Source organism: Diplotaxodon limnothrissa, linkage group LG1 (genome assembly GCF_057381915.1).
Source record: "Diplotaxodon limnothrissa isolate DT_005_m linkage group LG1, D_limnothrissa_male_GT1.1, whole genome shotgun sequence".
NCBI classification, from domain to species: domain Eukaryota; kingdom Metazoa; phylum Chordata; class Actinopteri; order Cichliformes; family Cichlidae; genus Diplotaxodon; species Diplotaxodon limnothrissa.
The window spans coordinates 21,165,236-21,190,388 of NC_140596.1; the positions used below are offsets into that span (position 1 = coordinate 21,165,236).

Below are 25,153 nucleotides of genomic sequence, written 5' to 3' on the forward strand. Positions count from 1 at the left end.
AGATAATTTCATATTAACCTGTGATTCAAAATTGAGAGAGGAGGATTAAAAAAAACTAACACCTCTTTGGAAGTAAATGGTTTTCTATTGGATTTTGCGTTGCTGAACAGTTGCTGGAAATAACTTCACTATCACAGTTTTGCGGGCGGGCTGTCGCCTCCTGCTCCGGTTTAACGGGATACCGTAAGCTGTATGGAGGGATGTCGGCATGGCTTGCACCAGGAGAACCAAAACTTTGGTGTCCACATGCGTGATACTGAGCGGCATGACCAACATTGTTTGCCTGCTCTATGTCGGATGGGTTACTAACTACATCGCCAACATTTACATCAAGGTCCCGATGCCTTTACCCGAGAGAAAGTTAGAAGGGGACAAGCGAGGTGACACTCTCCGGATCATGGAGAGGCTCGATCGGCTGGAGAATGTGGTCAACCAGCACATTCATGGTAAAACCTGTTATTTTAACACGGTTCTGGATGAACTAATCCTTCTGTTTTACATATAGTGTCCGAGCTATTTGCACTAAACCATGTGAAAGTTTCATTTTTGTCACATAAAGGTGTGTGGCATTTGAAAGTGCGTTGTGCCTGGGGGAATGGATAGAGCAGGAACTTCTTTTGTCTGTTCACGATCAGATTATTTAGAGGGTGTAATAAAGGACAAAGAAAAGCTGCAGGTTTGCAAAGGAGTGCAGCGAGGCTCTAACCTATATGACAGTAATACAGCACACATAAACACCATTTAAAAAGCTGCATATATGAATTTCATTGTAATAAACAGATAGAATACAATAAAGTCTGAACAGCATTTTCTCCTTTTGTTTTACGCACAGAGAGTGAATCTTCATTAATACTGTCAAACACGGGATTGTATCTTTCCTTCATTTCTTTAGGTGTTGTTTTTGCTGTACAACGCGGATTGTTAATAAAACGTTTCCTCTTAGAGAGACAAAATTCAATAAAACGTTGAGCGCTGCCAGCGTTAAAATACAACTGCACGACAGGACATTTCACATCTGCATTAAGTCTGATTATGTGTATAAGAAACTTGCAAAGAGAATTTCTGGATCTGCTCTTTCATTCCTCGTCTGAATGAATCGGAGTTATACATTAAACAGCTGAAACAAAAAGTAAGTCTTTTCTCCCCAATCACGTTTGACTTGAACTTGACCTGTTCCTACACTTATAGGAATGCCGGGAATCCTTTTGGTCAGATTCCTTGCTGGCATGCAGTTTCTTTACGCTTGATCACACATGGTTAATTTTCGTCCTCTCCCTCTCTTTAAAAGAGCTATTCTTGTCGTCACAAGGGGGGCTCGTTTTGGGCAGGTCCCAATTTGAAATGGCACAGAGCTGCTGCAGAACTGAAATGCAGGCAGAAATCTACTCGTGCTTCTTTGAGCAATAAGGCTCTGTGCTAAGCTTGGGTAAACATTCCTCCTGGAGGCAGGTCTCCATTTCAGCTTGGCACCCATAGGCATCTGCAGGAGCTTTGTTGAGTTGCCCCCAGTGACTTGCCTCCAAAGTACACGTTTCAGCTATTTCTGTTACTCTGACTGGAAAAGATAATATGTGACATTGCCACTGCTGCTGCGATTCTGCTTCTTATTAACCTTATCACCCAACCTATATAAATTATGCTGCTTACACGGAAAAAGACTCGGTCTCTAGAATCACCTGTACTTTATTTTAAGCTGCTTTTTGACAGACCGCACATGCAACATCTCAGTTCTTGGACTTTTTCCAGCTTTAACGCGCAGTTTGGCATATGGGGAAATGTGCTTATTCACTGTATTGCATTCGGTCAGATGAAAAGATCACAAACCCTCCCATCTCGTTTCTGTTTGGTAAATAAGCTAAGCTGCAAGAGTGCCAACAGGGAAAAAGCTCACCTTGCTTTGTCCAAAGATTAAAAAAAATATATATCTGCCTGCAGCCCCTCTGAGGCTCACTGATTAACTTGTTATATATTGCTGAAATTACTGCACCCAGACCAATTCCCATGCACAACCCTCCATAAACCATAGCTTGTTTTCCTTCACTTTGGCCAAAAGTATCATGGTATTTGGAGGTTGTTCAGTTCTTTTTAACATTTGGACGAAGGCTTGCTGTTCGGATTTCTCTAAGTCAACGTGGCTTCTGGCTGTAACAGAAACAGGGGTATAGCTCCCTAAATGGAAACTCTCTTTAAAAACAGGCTGTGGTTCACGTTTTTCTTACTGTCTTTTTGTGCTACTTTTAAAACTAGGACAATCATCCTGTAATTAGTTTTAAAGAAAACATCATGCATATCAAACATTTTCACTTCTCCATTGTTTCACCAGCTCCTGCACAGTCAGCCAGCATTATTATTGTCTGCTTTGGGATTTTTTTTTTTAAGTTTCTGAACATGTTTCCAGGCCCTTGCCATAAACTGCAGAGACAAGACAGAGATAACTTTAATAGCAACAGTAAGTCTCAGTGATGGTCATTTTTTAAGAGTTCGGGACCACAGTGTTGTTGTTGGAAGCAAAAATCTGTTCGGGCTAATGCAGGGGGAGACTGTTGGAGCTGACTCAGTCAGAGCACATTTGCAACAGTAAAAACTGCAACAGCAAAATGACCCATCATTCTAAGTGCAAGCCATATTGTCTGGATTTCCCCGATAATTGCTTTCAATGGATCTGCAGCAAATGTAGACCCATAATCTGAGTGCATATGTGGCCAACAGCGTCCTCAGAAAAAGAGCCAGAGAGTCATTAGTGCACTTTTGACATCTCTAAAAATACATTTCCTTTCTGTACAATGATTTGAGACAAATGCAGAAATGGTATATTTTCACTCTTACATTCTTCAGTTTTGTGATGTGACTTGAGTCATTGTATACTAGTCACACAGCCACCAACTGTATATGCACTTAGTTTCAGTGCAGCGGAGGCCAACATGAGCCCTCACACCAGAGAGCATTACCGCATCCGAGAATGAAACATTTATTGCAGCTGACAGTCAAGAGAGATGTCTCTGGTGTCAGCTTCGCTCTCAGGGATGAGACAGAAATATTCCACTATGTGATGAAGTTAAGTGGCCTGTTACCAAGATAAAGCATCATGGAAACAGCATGTTAAGCGGCTGAACTCTTTTTTTTATTAAGTAGAGTCACCCGAGGAGAGTTTTTTCGAGTGGCTGGACCGAGCACGTTCACACATGTCCACCATGTGTGAACGTGCACTCTTTCCCTTACGCTACCAAACCCAAAACTCAAGGGCAAATGCTGCAGCTACATGTGTGACAGTTTACAGAGCATATTGTCAAGTCGTGCTACAAAATGTCTGATAAACCTCTGGAATATACAGTTAATGGAGCACTCCACTAGGTGTAATAGTCAAGCTTTTTTTGCTCTGTGTACATTTACATATATTTGTAATTCTTTATTAAAATAGGAGGCATCAGAATTCCACATATTTTTATTTCAAATAGTGCTCATCAACTAATTTTGTCTTATTTTTTGCTGCTTTTTGTTGTTGATCTGGGTGACAAACTGTTGCATTGTTGACACAGCAGGAAAAAATAGCACTGAATAGCACTGCAGCTAAGAATTATATTCTTGAAATCATTTTGGTTCTTTGTTAAACCATTAATGAATTGTTAAAAAAAAAAAAAAAACGAAGAAGAAGAAGAAAAACAATTTCTAAGAATCAATGGGTGACATCTTCCAGTTTCCTGTAATTTGGATTTTGTTGTTTAGTTTAGTTGGTATAAACAAAACAATGAGGCCAATTATCACACCTAAACAAACATAAATGCATGAGTGTATACCATAAAAGCTGTGCTGTTTTATTGTGATGGTGATTATGAAAAGATAGCCGGTTTCATTGCTTCGATTTGACCTCTGAGGACGTACATTCGTCTGATTGAACAGTCACGGAGCCTCTGTGAGCGAGGCATTAACACAGTGGTGATTTAGCTGCAAATGATTGTGACAGCTCCCATGATGGCTCCAAGAAAATACTGTACACCCATCAACTCAATTGAGAAGCTCAGTAAAAGAGCATTTCAGTTGATGCTCAGAGGACAGTTATAGCTGGCTGTATATCTGATGTGATTTTCTCTGGGGAAAGTCGGTGCAGGCTGGAATAAACGAGTGAGGGTGAAAACTGAGAAAGGTGGGTGCATGTTTGTCTGCATGTGTTCAGGTGCTTGTGTGCTTGCTTGTGCAGGCTACGGCATGCAGCCCCGGCAAGAACAAGCTGCACTCACACATACTTGTGGATTCTCAGGACTTAAGGGCCAGTGAAAGAAAGCCGTGTTTCTTACAGAAGTTATGATAAAATATAATGACTGCGTTTGCATCATAAACAACAAGAAAACACAAACATTTCTGTATTACTATAAGAATACGTGTGTGTGTGTGTGTGTGTGTGTGTGTGTGTGTGTGTGTGTGTGTGTGTGTGTGTGAAAACCTCTCTTTCTGGCTCACGTTGCAGAAACCTGTTGATGATTGGTCTGTTTCTCTTTACCATTTAACTTCTTCTGAATCTGACTCACATTCATTTGGCAGCTCTGAGAGCTTGTTACTTCAGCAGAGACTAGTGAGGCAAACTACACAAATAGTGCGGCTGTTATGTTGGTGTGCAAAGCAGCTTATTTTCCTTATGGATATAGCACAATTTGAAACATTTTTATAGGTTGTGATGATTTTTTTTTCCCAACATGTCATATACCAAACGACAGATTAATGCACAAGCACCACTAGTACTACTACTACTATTAGTAGTTCATGTACCTTGACATATTGCAATCTGGCAGATAACTAGAGTTAGTGGGCATAAACTGAGTGGCTAATTAAGGTAATTGAGGGCAGGTGCTGGCAGGTTTAGGACAGCGGGAACAGCTGAAGACTGCTGCTGGGTGGAGAGACTATTCGGCATCTGAAGTGGCAGGACAGGTTCAGACTGGCAGAGAATCATGATGAGCATTAGCATGCAGAACCATTAAGGATGAAGATGATGTAGAACTGTTGCAAACTAATGTGCTATCCATGATGAACAAAAATGTGATTTTATTATAATATTTTTGTAAGAAAATGTCAGTGTCGTTTTACCCATTGTTCTCAAGTGCTGTCTTTGCAATATACTGCAGAAACACTGCTTGTAATTACTGTAGCAGGCTATTAAAGAGATCATATTTTTCTTTCTAATATTGTCTTCTTTTCATTGGCTCCCTGTAAAATCTGGAATTTAATATGAAATCCTTCTCTTTACATGCAAAGTCTTGAATAATCAGACCTATCTTAAAGACCTCATAGTACCTTAATTATCCTGATAGAGCACTTTTCTCATAACCTGCAGGCTTATGTGTGCTTCTTAGTTTCCAGAAGTAGAATGGGAGGCGTTCACTCTCAGGTTTCTCTCTTGTAGAAAGAGCTTCCTCTTGTATTGAATTCAGGAGACCAATATCCTCCTTGGGCTTAAAATTGTACTTTTTGTTCAAGCTTGTAATTTGGGATAGATCAGGTGATTCTGAAACCTCCCCTGGTGTTGCTGCTATAAGATTAGGCTGTTGGGGAATTTCCATGATACATATCATTTCTTTGTGACACTGAAATTTTGGAAGCAAACAATGCAAAACAACTTAGACAAAGCAATGCTTTGAGTGAAACGCTAACACAATAAGAATGCTGGCAGGCTCATGTTTAACAGGTGCAGCACCTACTGTAATTGCCACGTTCGTTTCATATAAGACAAAGGAATATATTTTCTAATGGTCTCCTTGAGGAAATTGGTCTATTTCATTTAGCCCAGTGTAGGTATTCTGATAGAAAATCCGGTTCAAACCCAGGACCATTTTGCTGTGCACTGACTGTGGAAACTACAGAGCCACCATGCTGCCTTAGCATGCCAAAAATCACTAATTAGTACTATAGTACCCTGCAGCTAAGGCTGAATGTCATTAATTTTTCAGGTATTTGTATCATGAACCACAGTAAATTAACTCAAAGGGATGGGAGTGAATAAATGTGACTGTACGTCCATAATAACTGGTTAAGATTCAGACTCTTTGAATTTCTATATTTCCAATACATAGAATTCAGCTGGGAAATAAACATGCCAGTGCGTTCAGTTAAGTAATCTGCAGTATGTTCGATACTGCTTCAAAAATACTGCAAATGTATCTCAGGTGTGGAATGTGTGTGTGGCATTTACATGTTTTCCCTGTGCTTGTGTGCGTTCTCTCGGGTACTGCGGTTCCCTGCCACAGCAGCCCTGCACTTGCTAAGGTGCACCCCTCCTCTTGCCCAATGACAGATGGGATAGGCTCCAGCCCCCACCCATGACCCTGAATTGGATAAGCAGTTAAGAAAATGGATGGATGGTGTCTCGGGTGTTTCTGTAGTTAGTTATACCTTTTGTGCAAAGTCAATAGATCTGTGACGAGCTAATATTGGTCTGGCGCTGCTGTAAAGATTTTGTGATTAAAAAGAATATTTGTTTAGGGAATAATGCAGTCTTGGTAGGCTGGCAACATTTCATGTATTTTTAAGTAAGCAGCCAGGTAAGACACTCTGCACATTTAGAGAGACATGAAAATGCAAGTGCTTATAAAAGCTCCAGCCCTTTCAATATGTTTTTTTTTCTTTTTATGAATAGATCATGAAGCAGAGATGGTGCTTCTCAGACTTCACCATCTGTTAAAATATAGCAAAGAGGATTTTACTGCATGACTTTATCTTAATGCACAGAGCTTAACAGTGCTTCATATTGTACTGTAATGTAACTGTGGCTCTAAACATTCTGCTGTAGATTTATTACAAGTCTGATTCATCTGTCAGCACTTGCTGTTCGCAGCCTGTAGGCAGGGCTGCAGACAGTGTGTGAGAGCGAGATGTGTGAGGAGTGGGAATATAAAACAGGAGAATATTCTGGGTGGTAATTTCAATAAATCAAGACGCTATTGAAACACAGGGATATTAATCCACTGGAGAGTCTTTGGTAATGAAAACAATTAATTATTTTGAATCCAGAGGGCTAATATGTTAAAGTAAGTAAAGCCCTCTTACAAAAAAGGTCATCCCTTGACAATTTATCCTGAATTGATCAGTTCACTTTTGCAAATGTTCTCAGTGTTGTTTTCCCCCTGCTGAATTTGAAGTTGCAGCTAAATATGAAAACAATCCTTGTAAGTCAGATGGAAATCTGATTTAGCTCTGACTGCATGGGATTTACGTTACAGCCCCAGCTGACAGTGAGCAGTTTATCTTTACATATTGATCTACAATGATTTATTGATAAGAACCTCCTTCCCTGGAGCTGGTTAGGTAAACATAATAAATATTCTCACAGGATAAACATAAAGATGCATTGTGTGATTTTTAGACCGATGTGCGACGAAAGTCTTTTCTCTGGGACACATTTCTGATAACCAGATGTTGTCATCCTACAGTCAGTGGAGTAGTTATTTGCTGTCAGCAGAATGAAGCCCCAGATTAGTACACTAGATGTGATCCTCAAAGTTGTCAACACCACATTTATAAGAATTTAATTAGCAAAAATAAACACAGGGTGTTTTGTGAGAACATGCATGGACATAACAGATATGTATCTGTGTTAAAACATCTGCAGAATGCTCAGCGCAAAAGACGATGAGTGCATCAGCAAAGCATTCGAAGTCAATCCATGGACTGGAAAGCGTCAGCTGTTTCATGGTTATGTTAAGCCAACCCAGACCTCTTATATAAATCTTGGCCCTAATTTTGGTTTAGTGTTTTATATCAATTATAATTAATGTAAGGGGTTATAATACCAACAGAGTCTCATTGAGGTGAGACTCTTTATTTTGCAGAATAATCATAAACCAGTATTTGTTTGAAAAGAAAATGGCAAAAGAATGCACCATCTGGGTTTCTCCTCAAAGTATCTTCTAATCCACTGTAAATGCTTCAGACCTCCGTGCTTCACATTCAGCATATATCAGCAAAGGCAGCAACAGCGGAGAACAAATTGAAGTGTTTTGTTGCACTATGCATTCAAGATTTGTCAGCAGTCGTTTCTTTTTCTCACTCCTCTGCACTTTTTCATAATTAATGGCACTAAGTGAGGAAGTATGCGTTTCCAACACAGCTATGCCATTATGTTTTCATCTGCTATATAAACAAGATCTGTCATTTTCTCATGTAGTGTCTCTTCGACTCCTTTTTATTAGATTTAATCTGAAAGCATATATCTTAAGATATCTGAAATTATCCAGATCTGTGCTTTTATGTTTGCCTAGCTTTGGTATGAGACTGCTGACATTCAGATTATACTTTTGGGTCTATATTAAAGTCAAAATACAAACGCTTTCATCAGAGCTAAAACAGACAATCAAATACTTAAATCTCTGTCTGTTTTAGCTCTCGTCCCTTTAAACCAAATTTCTTTTGACAGACAAAGTTCTGTGAAAAAGTATTTGCCTCCTATCTGATTTTTTTTATTTATCTTTACTACACATAAATGTTCAAGATTCAATCAATTTCAATAGTAGTGAAACATAACACATAAGTAAATACAAAATGCGGTTTTTAAATGAAATCATTTATTAAGGGGGGGGGGGGGGATTTGTAAAATAAATAAATAAATAAATAATTGAACTTTATGTTTGTGTCCCGCTACATCTGGCATAAAACAGCATTTCATATAAAGTCATACCAAGAACACAGTGGTAAAATATTAAATATTAGTTAATAATTATAATAATAATTTCATCTCTGCACACAGTCGTACAAAAGAAGGGCAGATTGTGAGGAAAATTGGTCTGAGCTGCTGGTGCTGCTGGTGCATACAGCATCTGGCTCATGTTCACCCACCAACACCCATCTGTCAGCTGCCTGGATTTGCTTTTATGAACCATGTGGACCTGCATGCAGTGTGTGGCCTCCATGGCAAATCTATAATATGCTGGCCATGTGTGCACTCAGTACACAAAGCCAATCTGCTCACACCTCGACTGAAACTTCAATTAAAGTTTCGTTAGCCAAATTTAAATAATGTTACATATTTTTCACGTCTTATGAATATGCATTTTTCTCCACTCAGCACGTCTTTGCCCTACATGATAGTTGACTGTATCTGTCAGTATTTGATTTCTCTTTATTGGGTCAGCTGATGTTGCTGATGTGAGACAATGATGGGGACGGTGTAGATGGATTATAGGGTGAGACTCGAGAAGATAGAAGTGAATTACTGTGGCCTCAGAAAGAGATTCATCATCGGCTCACTATAATTGAGATCCTCTATCAGAATACATTTTCCCAGGCTTCACTCACCATTAATCCATCACTGATACAGACAAAATTTGAGCTGTAGTTGTCCACCCCACAGTGCCACATTGATGGAACAAATAGTTCTCTAAATATCAAATGGACATGATAATTTTTTTCTTAAAATGTTCCATTTTTTGTTCCAAAATACATCCTTTAAAACTCCAGCAAAGTACTGAACAAAAAAAGACTCTTTCCTGCTATTTCTAATAATCATTCAAAATAATCATTGCAAATCTTTTGTAATCTCAAACTGTCAAGGCTTGATGATTCTAAAATGGCATTCAGCTGTATTACCAATGACACTTGAGTCCATCTACAGTTTTTATGGCTCTAATAATTCATGCATCACTCTAAATTCCAAACAGAAAATGTGGAAATTGATGTAGAAAGCTTAATCTAAATGTGTTTGTTTCCACTATTAATTTGGAGAACATTGAGCATCCTTATCATTCCACCCAGATCTGATATTTTCTGTCTCAGTTCATTTGTTATACACATTCATACCCCTACACTAACTTCTGCTCACCTCTATTGATCACTTGATTCCCCTCACGTAAACTCTCATCACATCTCTCCATCTCTTCATTCACTCCCTGGTGTAAATATATTTTGTCCACTTCCAATTGCCCTCTGCCAAATTGCCTGTGATGCTTTTCAAGTTGTAGCTTTCATGCCTTTTTTGTCTTTGGCATCCTGACAGTCTTTTGGACTCTGCCTTTTACCCATTAATGCTTTTGGTCTCTTGATATTTTAGCCTGCCTGCTGACTTTGCCCCTTGCCCCTTGTCCCCATATCCTGCTTGTGCGTGCATTACTTTTCACAAAGGTGAAGCAGCTGAACTTTTGGAGTCCCTTGTTCTCTGAGCTGTCAGTTTTTTGGGGGGTTTTCCCTTTCTATCATAAATTTCATCTCCTCAATAGATTTAGAAGTCCCATCGCTTCATGTGGGCTTATAGCATGGGATTTCTGCTGAGTCACTTCCATCATATTGTATTCTATTTTTCAATCTCTGCCAAGAGGCAATGTTGAGTTTGTTCATTAAATTGACAGCATTTGTAAATGCAGTGATGGCTGTCATCTTCACAGTCTTTCTAAAAATGACATTGTGACAAAATCATAATTCACATAAAATAATCACAGAAAAGACAGAGAAGATACTTAGTAAAATCCAGTCATTAATCACATGAGATCCACCTTAGTGATTGGAGTTTGAGTTGACCTTAAGGTAGATATATTGTGTCAGTTTTAATTAGACGGATCCTAACACCAGTAGCATCACACTGGCCTTTCCCACTTCCACTTAAAACATACGATCCGGTTTAAAACATGACTTAAAGAAATACCAATATTTCAAAATATCATTAATAAAAGTTTTGATTTGAAAAATAGAAAGGGCTGTAGTTTTATATTTCCAGTTGTTGCTCTGAAAACTGGGCATGAATTGCAGAGAGATATAAATTAGTGTGCAGCTGTGTATAAGAAAATTGAGAGAAAATATCCCATTTGTGAAGATATTAAGTAATATTTTTCTGCTGTGATATCTCTGCTACCTGTGCCTTTGCTGTTGTCTTGCAGTATGTCTTGACATAGTTGTTACACTGTTAACATCTGAAGTGAGAACCACCTCCTGTTCTGAAGCTTTTATGTCTCTGTTGAGGCTTAAATCACTGACAGAAACTTCACATTATGCCCCACAGAGATGAAGAGGTTGTAAATGTGCTTTACGTCAACATTTTTCATGCCACTCACCTTTTTCACATATCAGTTCAGCCATTTTCTTAACTTCTTATTCAGTTCAGGGTTGTGGGGTTGCTGGAGTCAAAGTCCCAGCTGACACTGGGTGAGAGAAAGTTTACACTCTGACCAGGTCATCGGTCTGTCATGAGGCTAACATAGAGACAGATAGTTATTCACTCTGTTATCTATTCTTACTTTAGTCCATGAGAGGAAGCCAAAGCACCCAGAGAAAACACAAGCATGCACAGGGAGAACATCCAAACACAGAAACGCCTCAGATGACCAGCATGTTCTTCTTATTTAAGTGAAAATTACTGCAAAAAATGGAAACACATTTGTCCCATGTAAGATTGAAACTATAATATCTTAACACTATAAATCCCAGAAAATTAAAATAATTGCCAAAAAAATGTTTTCTTATTAAGCTAGAGTGTACAGAATCTTTTGACAATTAAAATAATAACAATAAATTCAATATTATTTTGGATATGTAAGTTTTAATTTGTATCATCTTCATTGACGGTCATGAATACTTTAGTTAATGTTGTGATACTCTTTTGGTGAAAATGAGACAAAATGCAGAAATTGTGAAAATGACTTAATCGTGTTGGTTATTTTTGATCAATCTTGCTTTATTCATAATGCATTAAATGACAACAAGAGTCGCAAAGTAAAGACTACTGTAAGGTAAAAAGGGGTGCAACAGGTTGTGGGATGAGATGAGATGACATCATATGGCACTTACATGAATTTCCTTGGATTTTGAGCTGTTTTTTCCAAAAGGGTTTTAAATGGATCATTCTTAGCGCTGCCTCTTATTTCTTGCATTTAAATTCAATTAATTTATTCAAATACATACTTAAGTGCTTAGTTTAATCTTAAGCATAATGTAAGTGAATAATAAATTAGTTTTTCCATTAGTCTTAAGAAAAGAAAATTACTTAAGCAATTGCATTCACTAACATTCAATATGTCTGCATGGTGTGTATAGACAGCATGTATAGGAACAGTTTTACCTACATATACACAAAAGACTCCAAAAGTAAACAAAAGATTGTTTACTCCCCTTCTGTATAAAGCTTTAAACAGGATAAACAGTGAAGACACACACACACTAACTAATTCCCCCTCTGAAATAAACAATACAGAAGCAGATTTGGTCACGTTATGAGGCAATTGAAGGCCTGAAGCTCTGCACCAGCTTCCCTTGCCTGTCTGAGTCTCTTCCTGGTGCAAGTGCAAGCTATCAAATGCACACAAATGCCTTGTGAATGCTAATGCTTTGCATAAAAGTAGAACTGATGCCTTTCAAGGTGGTAAATATCATTTTTATTTAACACCTTTAAATATGTATGGAAATGAAGTCATTAGAATGAGAATCAGAGTCATCTTTATTTGGCCAAGTTTGTGCACACAAACAAGAAATTTGACTCATCAGGTTCGCTTTGCATTTCTTTCTTTCTTTTTTGCATACAAAAAAAGGAATGTTTTTAAAAAGGCAATATACTGTATACACAAGGAGAACACAAATATGAGGAGAAGATAAAAAGTAAGAAAAGTCTTAAGAGAAACTACACAACTTTTTGGAACATTTTGTTATTTGTTTGTTTTTTTACAGGATGTCCCAGCTGCACTGTAGCCTGAGAAGATTTAAAGTTACTTGCATAACAAATCTGGGACTACTTCTCTATAGGACCTTCAGTTATGGGTGGCAGTGGTTAGCACTGTTGCCTTAAAAGAAGAAGGACCTGGGTTTGAACCTCACAAATGACTGCGGTCTTTCTGTGGAGTTTGCTTGCCCTCCCTGTGCCCACACAGGTTTTCTCTGGTGGCTCTGGTTTGTCCCACAGTCACGAGACATGCTCTTTAGACTAAACTGTGATTTTAAATTGACTGTGGATGCGAGACCTGTTGTCTGTCTGTATGATGTCCTTGTCCAAGGTGTATCCACCTTTCACCCTACAACAGCCCATCCACCTGAAAATGGGTGCATGGGCCATCAGTATCATCATCACTTTCTGTATGCTCATCTAATGTGGAAGGTATGGAGAACATATGGTCACAGAAAAAGAAAATGTCTTCATTTATTAGTCACGTTTTCTAGGAAGAGCACTGAAAGCCATGTTAAAAAAACTAAAAAAAAGCTATCTTGCCTTGCTGGGTGTAAATGCTGATAAAACTAACTCTGCTTTTTTTTGTCCCACTTCTTTTACAATCGTTCTTGGGAAGCTTTTAGATCTTCTGACACAACATGACAGGGCATTCAGCTGTCAGGCAGGGTACAGAGGCCAGCAGCTGCCATCAACAACAAACCAGCATCCCGTCTGTCTGGCCTGAGGTGCAAACCAGCACGTTGCAAAAAACCCCCCAAAAACTGTCATGTGCTTTTGTGTGGCATCTGCTCTGTGGTGATAAGGACTGAAGTCAGTTGTTTCACTTTTTGCTTCAAAGCACATAGTTTTAGAGCTAATTATATCTCTCATTGTATTGTTGCTGGAATTAATGTTTAACCTATATGTTCTGCAGAAGAGTTATGACTCTTGATAGTGTGAGTGCGAGGCAGAATGTAAGGCTTTATTCAAAGTGATGTGTGAAATGCAGGAGCACATCTGCTCCCCTGTGATTACAGAATTGAAATACAAAGCACCTGTGTTCTTTTCTTTCTTTCTTTTTTAACGAGAGCTGACTTTGGCAGTTCTGCTGTATCTGCAGCCTCAGGTTAAACATATGGACTTGCTGGACTTCTCAGTGATCGCTGTCATTTTGCAGGCTGAAACCCTGGCTTTGTGGCTCCTGGGAAGAACATTTAGGCCACTACAGTTAGTTGGCTGGTGGGCTTAACAGAAGCAGCTACATCTGTCCATTGCCTGAAGTTGCAAACAGCCAAAATATTTTGCTAACCCAAACCCAAGCATAGTGTATTTTTGGTGCATTGTGAAGCATTGTGTGCACATTTTCTTTTATGCATTTACATACTTGCTGAAAACTTCCACATGTTGTGTGGGGATATAACAAGCATTACTAGTAATGCCAGCACTCAATGTCTGAAACTGTTTTATTTCCTTTCAATGTTTTAATTTATGCATTATATTAACTTACAGTATCTCAATTTATAGTATTACTTAGATTAGATTAGATGTATTTTTCCCTCTAATAACACCCAACATATTCATAGTCCATGAGATATTGTTGCAGTTTTACTCATTTTTCACTAGCAGCCTTTTCCACTAAAGGTTTGATAAACCTCATTACTGGCCTTCACCTTGTTTCTTCACCCTTAACGAGAGATATGAAAGGTGCAACTCGTAAAGTCAGCTGGTTCGGCAAAAAGACAGCCTGAGGCCATTTTTCTCTATTTCTTACAGATAATAAGCATGCCAGTTCATACTTGCGTCTGGACAGTAACGCTTTATGTGAGGTTAATGATTCTTATGATTATGCATGCATTACACTGGGTGCCAAATCTGACTCCATTTTCCCTTTTGACCTATGTTTTGCTCCTTCTGGGCATTTTAAAGGTGGAATATATACTACAAGCAACTCAGGACAAGAAAATTTTTTGTATTTTAACATCAATAACATGAATGCAGCAAAGCTGAATCCCTGTAGCAATCATTTTGTCCTCTCTATTTTTCATTTTCCAGCCTCCGTGTCACCTATCTTCAATAACAAATTAGCAGTTGATTGCTGTACAGACATTGTCATATTCATCAATACGGGAGCATTGTTGTAAAGTTGTTATCAACCAAGTATGATAAAGGCCCGACAGCGCTGAGATGGTTTTTTTTTTTTTTTTGCCAATCACTGCACCATCTGATTTATTGACCTCAGTCACAAAACATAACAAGCAACTGTCTATTGTTCAGCTTTGACAAAAAACACTTCATTTCACACTTTGTGTTCTGCCCCTGCCACCATTAAAATATTTAAACACACTATGCTGTTGTCATTTTAAAAAAAAGGTAAATTCTTAATTTCCAATGATTTTTGTGTTTCTGAACCATCAGTCCATGTTTTTGTCTTGAATTTTGTTGAAGGATTCCATTTTTATTATAAGCCGTAGCTCTAAAATTGAGGCGTGGGGAGAAATTAAGAAATATATATACAGAGATATGAGATAAGAAAGAAACCTCATGGGGATCTTTAAATATTCTCTTCAATAAAGGCAAGGGCAAACAACAAATAAGGGCACTGAGTGAAGTGAAAACCAAGGGTGGGAGAAGTCGACAAGGAGAAACATGTTTGATTCAGTCTCTATAAAACTGCAAAATAATATAAAATTAAAGTATATCAAAGCTGAAGTGCTTTTATGTTTCACTTCACATAAAAATGGTTAGAAATAAGTGACCATTTGAAAGTTCTTTAAGATAAACATCTGGGTCTTCATGTTGTTTGTGTCTGACTGGTGAAAAGTATCTAAGGCACAAAGCAAAGAAATTCATTTAAAAAGCCTAAATAGTGGTGGAATAAAAACTTGGCTGTATTTAGCTTTCAGTTAAAACAGTCCAGCGGGGAGTTTAATGATCAGTTTCTCCATCATCAAAGAATAGATTTTAGTAATCCATCAACAGTGTAATTTAGAAACACAGTCTTATACTACAGTTACAGTAGGGAAAACAGTGGTTGGAGAGCATGGTGCAACCAAAGTTTATGCAACCTTGTGAACTTACAATCTTGTTTATTTTGAAGTGGTTGCTTCAAAGACGGGGATCAGTTCTGGGACTACTTGCAGTCAGTGAAGTTGTTTCCGCATTTGCATGGAGAGTGACAGGTCTTTGTTTCCAGCTGCAGACACAAATCCACTTTTGGGCATCAAGCTGGCAACTGCATGCAATCTGTTTGTGATAATCTGATGATTAGCTGTGATAGATTGCAAAATTAAAAATCTGTTGCTGTCTATGTAGTTTCAAGGTCACTTAAAACAGAAATTCAAATAAACTTCTTAGATTTAGAATCCAGCAGAAACTCATAGATATGAAACTGAAATTCCTCCACAAATAGTGACATTGTTGCTGCAGGATAGCAATTGAACCACAACCAGTAACCTTGCTTTTATATAAGAATATAATCACAATTACAACCATCTGGTAACGAGCTGAGTCAAGTCTCATATTTGAAAGAGACATGTCACAAGTGAGTTTCACTTGTTTCACAAGCAATTGGTTGCTTGTTGGCACTCTGTTGGTGTTTGTCCAGCAAGTCCATTTGTTCAACATGAGGCGGCAGATACAGCAGAACTGCTAATGTATGTGTGTCTGAGGGGAATTATTTGAAAACCTCTGATAATCTGTCTGAGAGTGCAGTTAGTCCTAATCAGACAGTGATTGCTTGGCGATAGTTTGCCTCTCACCACGCAACCTGTGCAATCGCCTTATGATCAAAACTGGGCACTGCAACTACCTGCAATCTGTGACTGAATGCAAAAAACCTCAATGCAACAACTGATTTCTCCTAATCATAAGCAGGTTGGTTTTCAATCTTGTTTGACATCAGCCAATTATTTAACCAAATTATTCAATGAGGAAATCAGAAATGAGTAACAAAATTAATTTTGTAGCTTTCCGGTGACATTTTGGGGCTCCTGGGTTTGATAACATTATTTCAGTCTGTTTTTATCCCTCATCTGCAGGTAGCTCCTGCAGTTTGACCTCAGGTCTTTTTTCCTTTTCCAAAAAGAAATGGAGAAAGCCTTGACTGATCGTTTTCCAATCTTTCAGCTTGCTTGCAGAAGCTGATAATGGATAATTAGTTATCAAAGCTTTGGAGCTTTAGCCAGTCTAACCCAGGAGCACATTTTCTTTTGATATTTGTCTCAATACAACATTGCTTCACATTCATATACAGGAATGTCCTTCTCCAGCTTTCACTTCCCAGAGATGCACTTTATCCACTCTGCATGTAAAGATGCACAACAGTGAAGATGCAAGGAGCAGAGATAGTGGAGCTGGATGAGTTTAAATCCCTGGGGTCAACCATCTAAAGCCTCGGACAGTGCACAAGAGAGGTGAAGAAGAGAGGGCAAGCAGGGTGGAGTGGGTGAAGGTGAGTGTCAAGGGTGATTTGTGACAGAAGGATAGCAGCAAGAGTGAAAGGAAAGATTTACAAGATGGCAGTGAGGCCTGCTATGATGTATGGTTTAGAGACAGTTGCATTAACAAAAAGACAGGAGGACGAGCTGGATGTGGTAGAGCTGAAGATGATAAGATTTTCATTGGGAGTGAGTAGAATGTGCAAGAGTGGAAATGAGTATGTCAGAGGGATGGCTCAGGCTGAGCAGTTTTGAAAGAAAGTTAGAGAGGCAAGGCTGAGATGGTATTGGACGTGCAGAGGAGAGATAGTGGATATATTGGACAAAGAATGTTAACAATGGAGCTGCAGAGCTCAGAGGAGGTTCGTGGATGTTGTGAAGGACACGCAGAGGGTTGTTGTGACAAAGGAGGATGCAGAATGAGGGATATCATCAACACGTGGAAAATGGGGAGTGATGATTAATTGTCCTTGCTGGTGTGTTGGAAGCTGAAGCAGTGACACAGAGCAGCAGAAGCACTAACATATCAGAGGGAGAGAAGGGTGATTTGCAACTTAAATAGAAAACTAAATTAGAATAGTGTATTTGGTTTCTGTGATGAGGAGTGTGAGGCATGTTGAAGCAGTGTGACTTCAGTTGTCTGCCTGAACTAAAATCGGCTTCCCTTGATTTCACAAACTGCGATAAGTTTGGAATTTTTAAGTCCTAATATGTGAGGAGGCAAATAAGACATTTCTCTGAATATTTTTTACTCTTAGCCCAATCACTTGTGCAGGCTCTGATGTGCACATTTTGAATGCAATGTTCAGTTGGTAGGGTGATGTATCTGTAATGCTCAAATAATCTCAAACTGTTTTCTTGAATATAACAACGAGTTCACTGTCCTCAAAATGACCTCCACAGTCACCAGATCTCAATCCAATAGAGCACCGTTGGGATGTGGTGAAATTGGAGAGCCTCATCATGGATTTGCAGCCGATAAATCTGCAGCAACTGTTTGATGTTATCGTATCAATATGGACCAAAATCTCTTAGGAATGTTTTAGCACCTTGTTGAATCTATGCCAAAAAGAATTAAGGCAGGTCCAAAGGCCTAAAGTAGTCTAACCTGGTTTCAGAAAGGTGTACCTTATAAAGATTCTAGTGAGTTTGTATCTGGCAGAGAGCTATCTTTACAGACACTAGGTTTCAAAAATCAGATTACAATAGAAGGCTGGATATAATCTTTTAAATCTTTTTTATGTAAACACTTGGCACTAGAGCAGCTCAGTATTTTTTCCCAGACTAAAGTACATAAACAAATGCAACAATAGAAAATCGAGCAGATGTTTTCTTGTTCAGTTCCTGATCGTGGAGGTGTGAAGAGTGTGAATAGTATGCTTTTGTGTGCCATCATTTCATTCAAGTATAATCAGAAATAAAAACTCAAAACAAACCTCAGGAGATGAACAGCTTTTTCAATAGTGACTTGCTTCAATAGCTCCAGCTGTTAGGTGACCTGTTCCATATTCCCATCAAAATTCCCCAAGTGAAAAATCAAGGAGCTCTCTACCTGAATAATTGATAAATACCCCTCACCAGTCGTCAACATAGGGCATGATCAAAAAATAAAACATGAATCAACGATGTCTGTATCTGCTGTCTAAATCCATGTAGACTTCACTGAATATAGAGCAGATATTTCTGTTTCTACGTGCGGTCATTAAGAAAAACCTCTGTACTCTCAGTACAGTATTTTAAATATTCTGTTACTAGTGTGTCAAAATCCTTCACATTTCCCAAGATCTTTCTGCATTCATTAAAAGAAAGTTTTTCACTGATTTGTGCTGGTGTAGTTGAACATTTTTGTACAGCTCTGCTGGAATTAGTTTTATTGCTTATAAGATATTGAATAGTAAAATACTAAAAAGAAGAAATTCTCTGAGAGTCACTGACACACTGATGATTTATTGCTCAGCTATGTCAGTCCTTTGAGAAATAACGTAATGAAAAAACAAAAAGGTACGTAATAAAATTATTGTTGGTTGGTAGATAGATTTTTTTGGTTTTTGACAAATAAAAAATACACACTTTTTGGTTTTTAGCCACACTTATAGCACTGCTGCCAATGTCAGTCAATGATTTGACTTTTTTTGTCTGCACACTTAAAAAGTTAAACAACTGTTGGATAGATTGCTCTGAAATACGTGCTAGATGAATTGTACTTAGTTGGATTGCCAACTGGCTTTTCCTCTTTTGAGCCTTTTGAGTGAGAGGTATTAGTGTAAGGACCAATTTTCCTGTAGAACTTGAATTTGGTTGAAAGCATACCCCAAGAGTTTCTGTGGTTCTAGCAGAGTGTTGGAAAAAAACAGTGTTGGAATATTTCAGTGCATTGTGTTACTTTAAAGAGTCAAATTTCCAGTTAAGGATCAATTTATATCATAAATGAAGCAACTTCAAAATTAAAAAGTAAAACAGTAGTTTAAAAATAAAATCAGACAGGAGTACACAACATTAAAGAACAACGACACGTCTCCCCAACTAACCCTCATATTTAACATTTATTTTAACACTTATTTTAAATTAAGTAATTCATATAATTTCAGAATAACCAGAACATTTCATTGCAATTTTTAAATCTGGTAAAATTACATGAATTTTCAAGTTGGGAAGAGACCGCTTGACACTAGCCAAGAGAAAGTGTTTCAATTACTATTCTGAATGATGCTGCAGTTTACGCCATGCATTTGAGCTCATTCTCAGTTCTTTTTATATGTTGCAGGTTTATATGTTCTTATGTTCATACTTTCCATATATATTGTTGCTTTATTCAAAGCATCCTTTCAGGGGTTAGTGTTTGAAACAGGAACATTTCCTGATTTTTCCTTTTTTTTAAAAACAACAACAAAAAAACCCACCTTGTAGAGGGGGTTTCTTTTTTTTACATGGGGATGTTTTCTTTTGTTTGTTTTATGAGTTATGAATCATTTTCCAAGATCATTTGTCTTCATAGGGAGATCTTTAGTTATGTAAATGAGCTAGCAAATCTCTATTATTTGATTCTCTGATGTCACATTTGTAGATTTACTGGCTTGATCTATTAGTAAAATGGCTATTTGTATAGCGCTTTTCTAGCCCCTAAGGACCCCAAAGCGCTTTACACAACCAATCATTCACACACTGGTGATGGCAAGCTACATTGTAGCCACAGCCACCCTGATAGAGGCGAGGCTGCCGGACACTGGCGCCACCGGGCCCCTCTGACCACCACCAGTAGGCAACAGGTGAAGTGTCTTGCCCAAGGACACAACAACCAAGACTGTCCAAGCCGGGGCTCGAACCGGCAGCCTTACGATCACAAGGCAAACTCCCAACTCTTGAGCCACGATCGCCCCAGTACTGGTTAAACAAATTAGGGGTGCAGACAACTAACACATCATAGAGCATAAATACATAGCTTATCTCGGGGAACTCATAATATATGCTAAGTGGGGGGACTTTTAATGGCTTGCAGAAGAAAAACACTTCTAGTAGTAAGGAACGTAGCAACAACAATTATTTGCTGTTCTTTCTGTTGCCTCTAAGAGCAGACTTGTCTCTACATTAGTGTTGTAGCAAATTGGGTTAATGGTAAATTATTAGAAAATTAGGTCTTAAAGAAAAAAAAGTGTTTTGTTATACTTTAAAACTTCATTACCAGTGAATAGTTGGTATTGGCTTAAAAAGACAGATGTGCTTTCTGATAGATAAATGGGATACTTCACCCTATATTTTTCCATGCCTTGGGCTACATCAGTTTATTTTTCTGCTCCCAATGCGCTGAAATATTTTCAGATTTATATCCTACAACGATGAGTGCTTTTCTGAGAAGAGTCTACAGCCGAGACTCAGGGAAAACAACCCCTCCCCATAAAGGATGAATGGTGTTAAATGCAGGGCACAGATAAAGATTGCAAGATAGAAAATGAAAAGATACTGTGAAGAAGTTTTTTTTTTTCTCCACACGCTCATTGCTGAGGAAGTCAAATCTGATACGAGGTTATAGAAAAGGCATCTCAGATGACTGAATTTAATGGAATGGCAAATCCAGCTTTTCAAGTTGAGCAGTGAGAATGAGAAATGTAGCTGAGAAGCAAAATGTCCAGAGCTTGACATCAAATAACGCCGGCAGTGTCTCATGATATCTGCTGTTCTTCAAAAGAAGGAAAATATTAGGAGTTACTTTGCTCTGATGTTTTTGGTGTTAATGACATTGAATTTTTACAGGAGACTTCTTCTTCTAAAGGATGAAAAAGCAAAAACAAAGCATCTGTGGCCCTCTGAAGGGCATGGGTGATTTCAGGGCTTTAATGAGGAGAAATGAACAAAAGGAGTAGAGATGACAAAGGCCGCTGCAAGTAAACATGACCCTCCTAAATTCTGTCCCTGCATATCCCCTCTTGGGAGTAAACAATGAAAAAGCTGCTCACCCCTCTCCTCTTTCAAGAGGAAAATGTCAGTGTGACATGCAGCTACTGATGCGTCCTAATGAGAGACTCCCACCGCCACTACCACCCTCCCCCCAAGTCAGAGATGCCTATACAGCATCTATACAGTGGCCAACTTAGCCTTTCTGCCAGTAAGTAGACTAATTGGTTATTAACTGTATTTATTGCCAGAAGAGGGGTGAGTTGTGTGAGGAAGGAGTGACAATAAAAGCTGTAACTGGTCTATAAACATGAAAAACTGATCACACTCAACGTGTTTTGCCATAGCATGCATCTTCTTTAGGGTGAGCTTACATAACTGCGCAGGTTGTATCACTTCATTTTACAAGTAATTCACATAGTTCTGAGGATGTTTTCGCACCCATCGTTTGTTTTCTCTGGTCCATATCAGTTGATAAGTAAGTAAACTTTCCCCTGGTTTGAGTTCTTTTCAAACAGAGAAGAATCCAAGTGGACTCCAAAGAAACTAAGATTTGCCATTACAAACCACAGGAGAATTTTCAGTCCACTTATTGGTTAGATGTGTCGGGGGACCCTCAATGAACTGAAGCAACATTGTGGGCCAAAATTCATCCCCAACAATTTAAGACAGTGATGAACGATTTCTCATTTCTGCTAACGGTGGTTCTATAAGCCACTGAATCACAGGGTGTAGTTAGTTTTTCACAGGACTTTATTCCTCTTTAACTCAGGCAAACTGCAGAGTCAGGTTATTATTCTATGGAAGTTTGTGATTATAAGTCACAGCTTTTATGTGACGATATTCTTCAGAGATGGTGTTAACAGACAGAAGTTGATTAGTACAGCTTTAAACTCATGCAACATAATTTACAGTTAAATAAATGATGTCATAAAGATGGTGTTACTTTGTAAAGCAGAATTTTTCCAGATGCTTTACAGACCACGGGTCTTGGCTCCAAATTGAATTAATACTGCTAAGGCCAGTTAGCATTGATCACCCTGCAAAAGAGAACAAGTGTTTTAGTTAGCATTTCTTTTGTAAATGCAGACATTCTCCATGTCCTTTTGACAAAACCAATTTAGTTGTTTGTATCGACTAATCCTGCATTCATAATTTGACATTTAAAGCACAAACTGCTACACCAGTGCTGATTTCAGGTAGATCATTGAATCTCGTCTCTGTCTTCCTGCTCATATTTTTTTGCTCACACCCTGTTAACATACGAATTAAAGATAGTGTAACAATAACATAATTGCTACATATATTGATTAACAGCAGCTGCATGAATTCCACATTTAGTCTCAATTCTGGATGAGTCATGAGGTAATTTACAGAAGATCTAAGACTCTTGTGGCCTGGCTCTTTGGGTAGGAGGGGCAGGGCTGTGAAATGGTTTTGAAACAGGCGATGCCAGAATCAATTAAATCTTTGAACTTCTTCTAAACCTGGGAGAGAAACAGAGAAAAGGCGATAAAACTGGATTAATATGTCATTTAGCTTCTGTTAAGCGTCTACCAGCAATGTTTCCTGCTACCTGCAGCTAAAATGGCAAGGGAAGGAAGAGAAAAAAGGTGATTTATAATGAAATCAAAGCATCAGTTACCTTCTTCACATCACTGTCAGATAAGAGCAGTCTTATTTTAACCATATTTCTGAAAGCAGTTGAACTTGTCTCTTCATGCGCTTCCACATCAAGTTAAAATTAAAAATGAGTCATTCTTTGAAGCTACACATTTAGACAAAAGGCGCAAAGGAACAGTGTGTCAGTCTGTAACAAAATGCAAATTACTGTTTTTCTTTGAACGACTCTTATGTGAGTGGAGCAGTGTTACCGTGACTTGCTGTTGGAAACAAAGTAAAAGCAGATAAGATAAGACAGTCAACAGCAAATTATTTATTTAAAGAATCTGTTTCTCTTGCACCCCTCACACTGACTTGAATGTGACCACTGAGTTGCAACCCTGAGGTGCCAACAGAGTTTTAGTGTGAAAATTTTAAAAGGTACTCAGCAAAGTCTGATGTCACCTCACACAGTTCTGAATTGGCAAAGTGAACATGTGCAAGAACACTTTTACTGCAGTATTTCTACTGTTCAGTCTGCAGTGGTCAGAGGGAAAGATAAGTACAAGGACTGGTCCACTGCTAACCTCTTATACTGCAACTCATCCTCCATTTAGTGTGGGAAAGTCAATTACTGAAAATGGACTTCCTGCATTATGTTTTATTGTGTCTGTGGCTGTTTGTGAAGGATAATGCTGCAGCATTAATGGATTTATTTATTTATATTCCAAATATCCATTCAACCTTACCATGCCTGGGTGGTGACAAGGTGGTTAGCATCACTGCCTCACAGCGAGATAGTAATGGGTTTGAAGCTGCTGACCGGCTGGAGCCTTTCTCCGTGGAGTTTGAAAATTCTCCTTGTGCCTGCTATGGTTCTTCCATGTACTCTAGCTTCCTCCCATAGTTCAAAGACATGAATCTTAGGTTAATTAGTTAATAGCTGGTCTGAGTATGAGCATAATTAGTTGTGCCCGTGTTAGCTCCATGACTGGTGACGTGGCCTGGGTGTACCCTCCTCTCACCCTATGACAACTGGGATAGGCTCCATCGCCACCTGCTATCGTGAACTGGATAAGTGGTTAAGAATAGATGGATGGACTCGGTGTATGAAGAGACATGGATATACAGTAGAAATCTACTTCAAAGGCATCAAAGGTTTTTTGTCAGTACATATGAAATTAGTTAGTTTTTTGACTTTTTTTTTATCTATTAGTTGTCTGGCATGTTTTTACTGGATCGGATGATGTGTTGTCTTTCATTTGGGTTTATGGTTCCAGCTTATTTTACAATCCTGGCTCAGACTCAGATTTTTTGCTTTATAGCTAAAAAAGGAAAACGTTTGGAGAATAGACCAAAGAGTGGACCACAATTCCTCCACAGGGGTGTGAAGGACTTATTGCTGCCAAGGGTGACACAACCAGTTATTATGTTAAAGGAGTAGTTACTTTTTCACATGGGGGCAAGCTGGTTTGGATCAGTTTTTATATTAATACATTGTCCAATATGGAAAATATTTCAGATCATCAAACCAGTTAAGTGTGACAAATATAGTATAAAACTAGGAAAGCAGGAGGGACGCAAATACTTTTTAACAGCATGTGTGTTTAGAGTTGGGCAATATAGATCAATACCACAATATCCAAGAGTACTTTTACCTATAATCAGTGTGTGTGTGTGTGTGTGTGTGTGTGTGTGTGTGTGTGTGTGTGTGTGTGTGTGTGTGTGTGTGTGTGTGTGTGTGTGTGTGTTCAACTGCAATGTAATATACAGGGTGGGCCATTTATATGGATACACCGTAATAACATGGGAATGGTTGGTGATATTAAAGTCCTGTTTGTGGCACATTAGTATATGTGAGGGGGCAAACTCCTCAAGATGGGTGGTGACCACGGTGGCCACTTAGAAGTCGGCCATCTTGGATACAACTTTTGTTTTTTCAATAGGAAGAGGGCCATGTGACACGTCAAACTTATTGGTAATGTCACAAGACAGGACTTTAAAATCACCATCCATTCCCATTTTATTACGCTGTATCCATATAAATGGCCCACCCTGTATATCACAAAGCTTTTTAAATGCATAAAACAAGTCCTCTGTTCTTCATCTTTAGCAATTTATG

The 25,153-nt window shown here is 38.5% G+C and overlaps 1 protein-coding gene across 1 annotated transcript in view; it reads left to right on the forward strand.

Annotated features, from left to right (window-relative positions):
• Nucleotides 1-208: 208 nt before the first annotated feature.
• The window catches only part of galnt18b (UDP-N-acetyl-alpha-D-galactosamine:polypeptide N-acetylgalactosaminyltransferase 18b), a 97,116-nt gene continuing 72,171 nt past the window's right edge, over nucleotides 209-25,153 (forward strand). Inside the window, exon 1 of the mRNA XM_085354867.1 lies at nucleotides 209-446. Within this exon, the coding sequence (XP_085210993.1) occupies nucleotides 209-446 (238 nt within the window). The remainder of the gene's footprint in view (nucleotides 447-25,153) is intronic.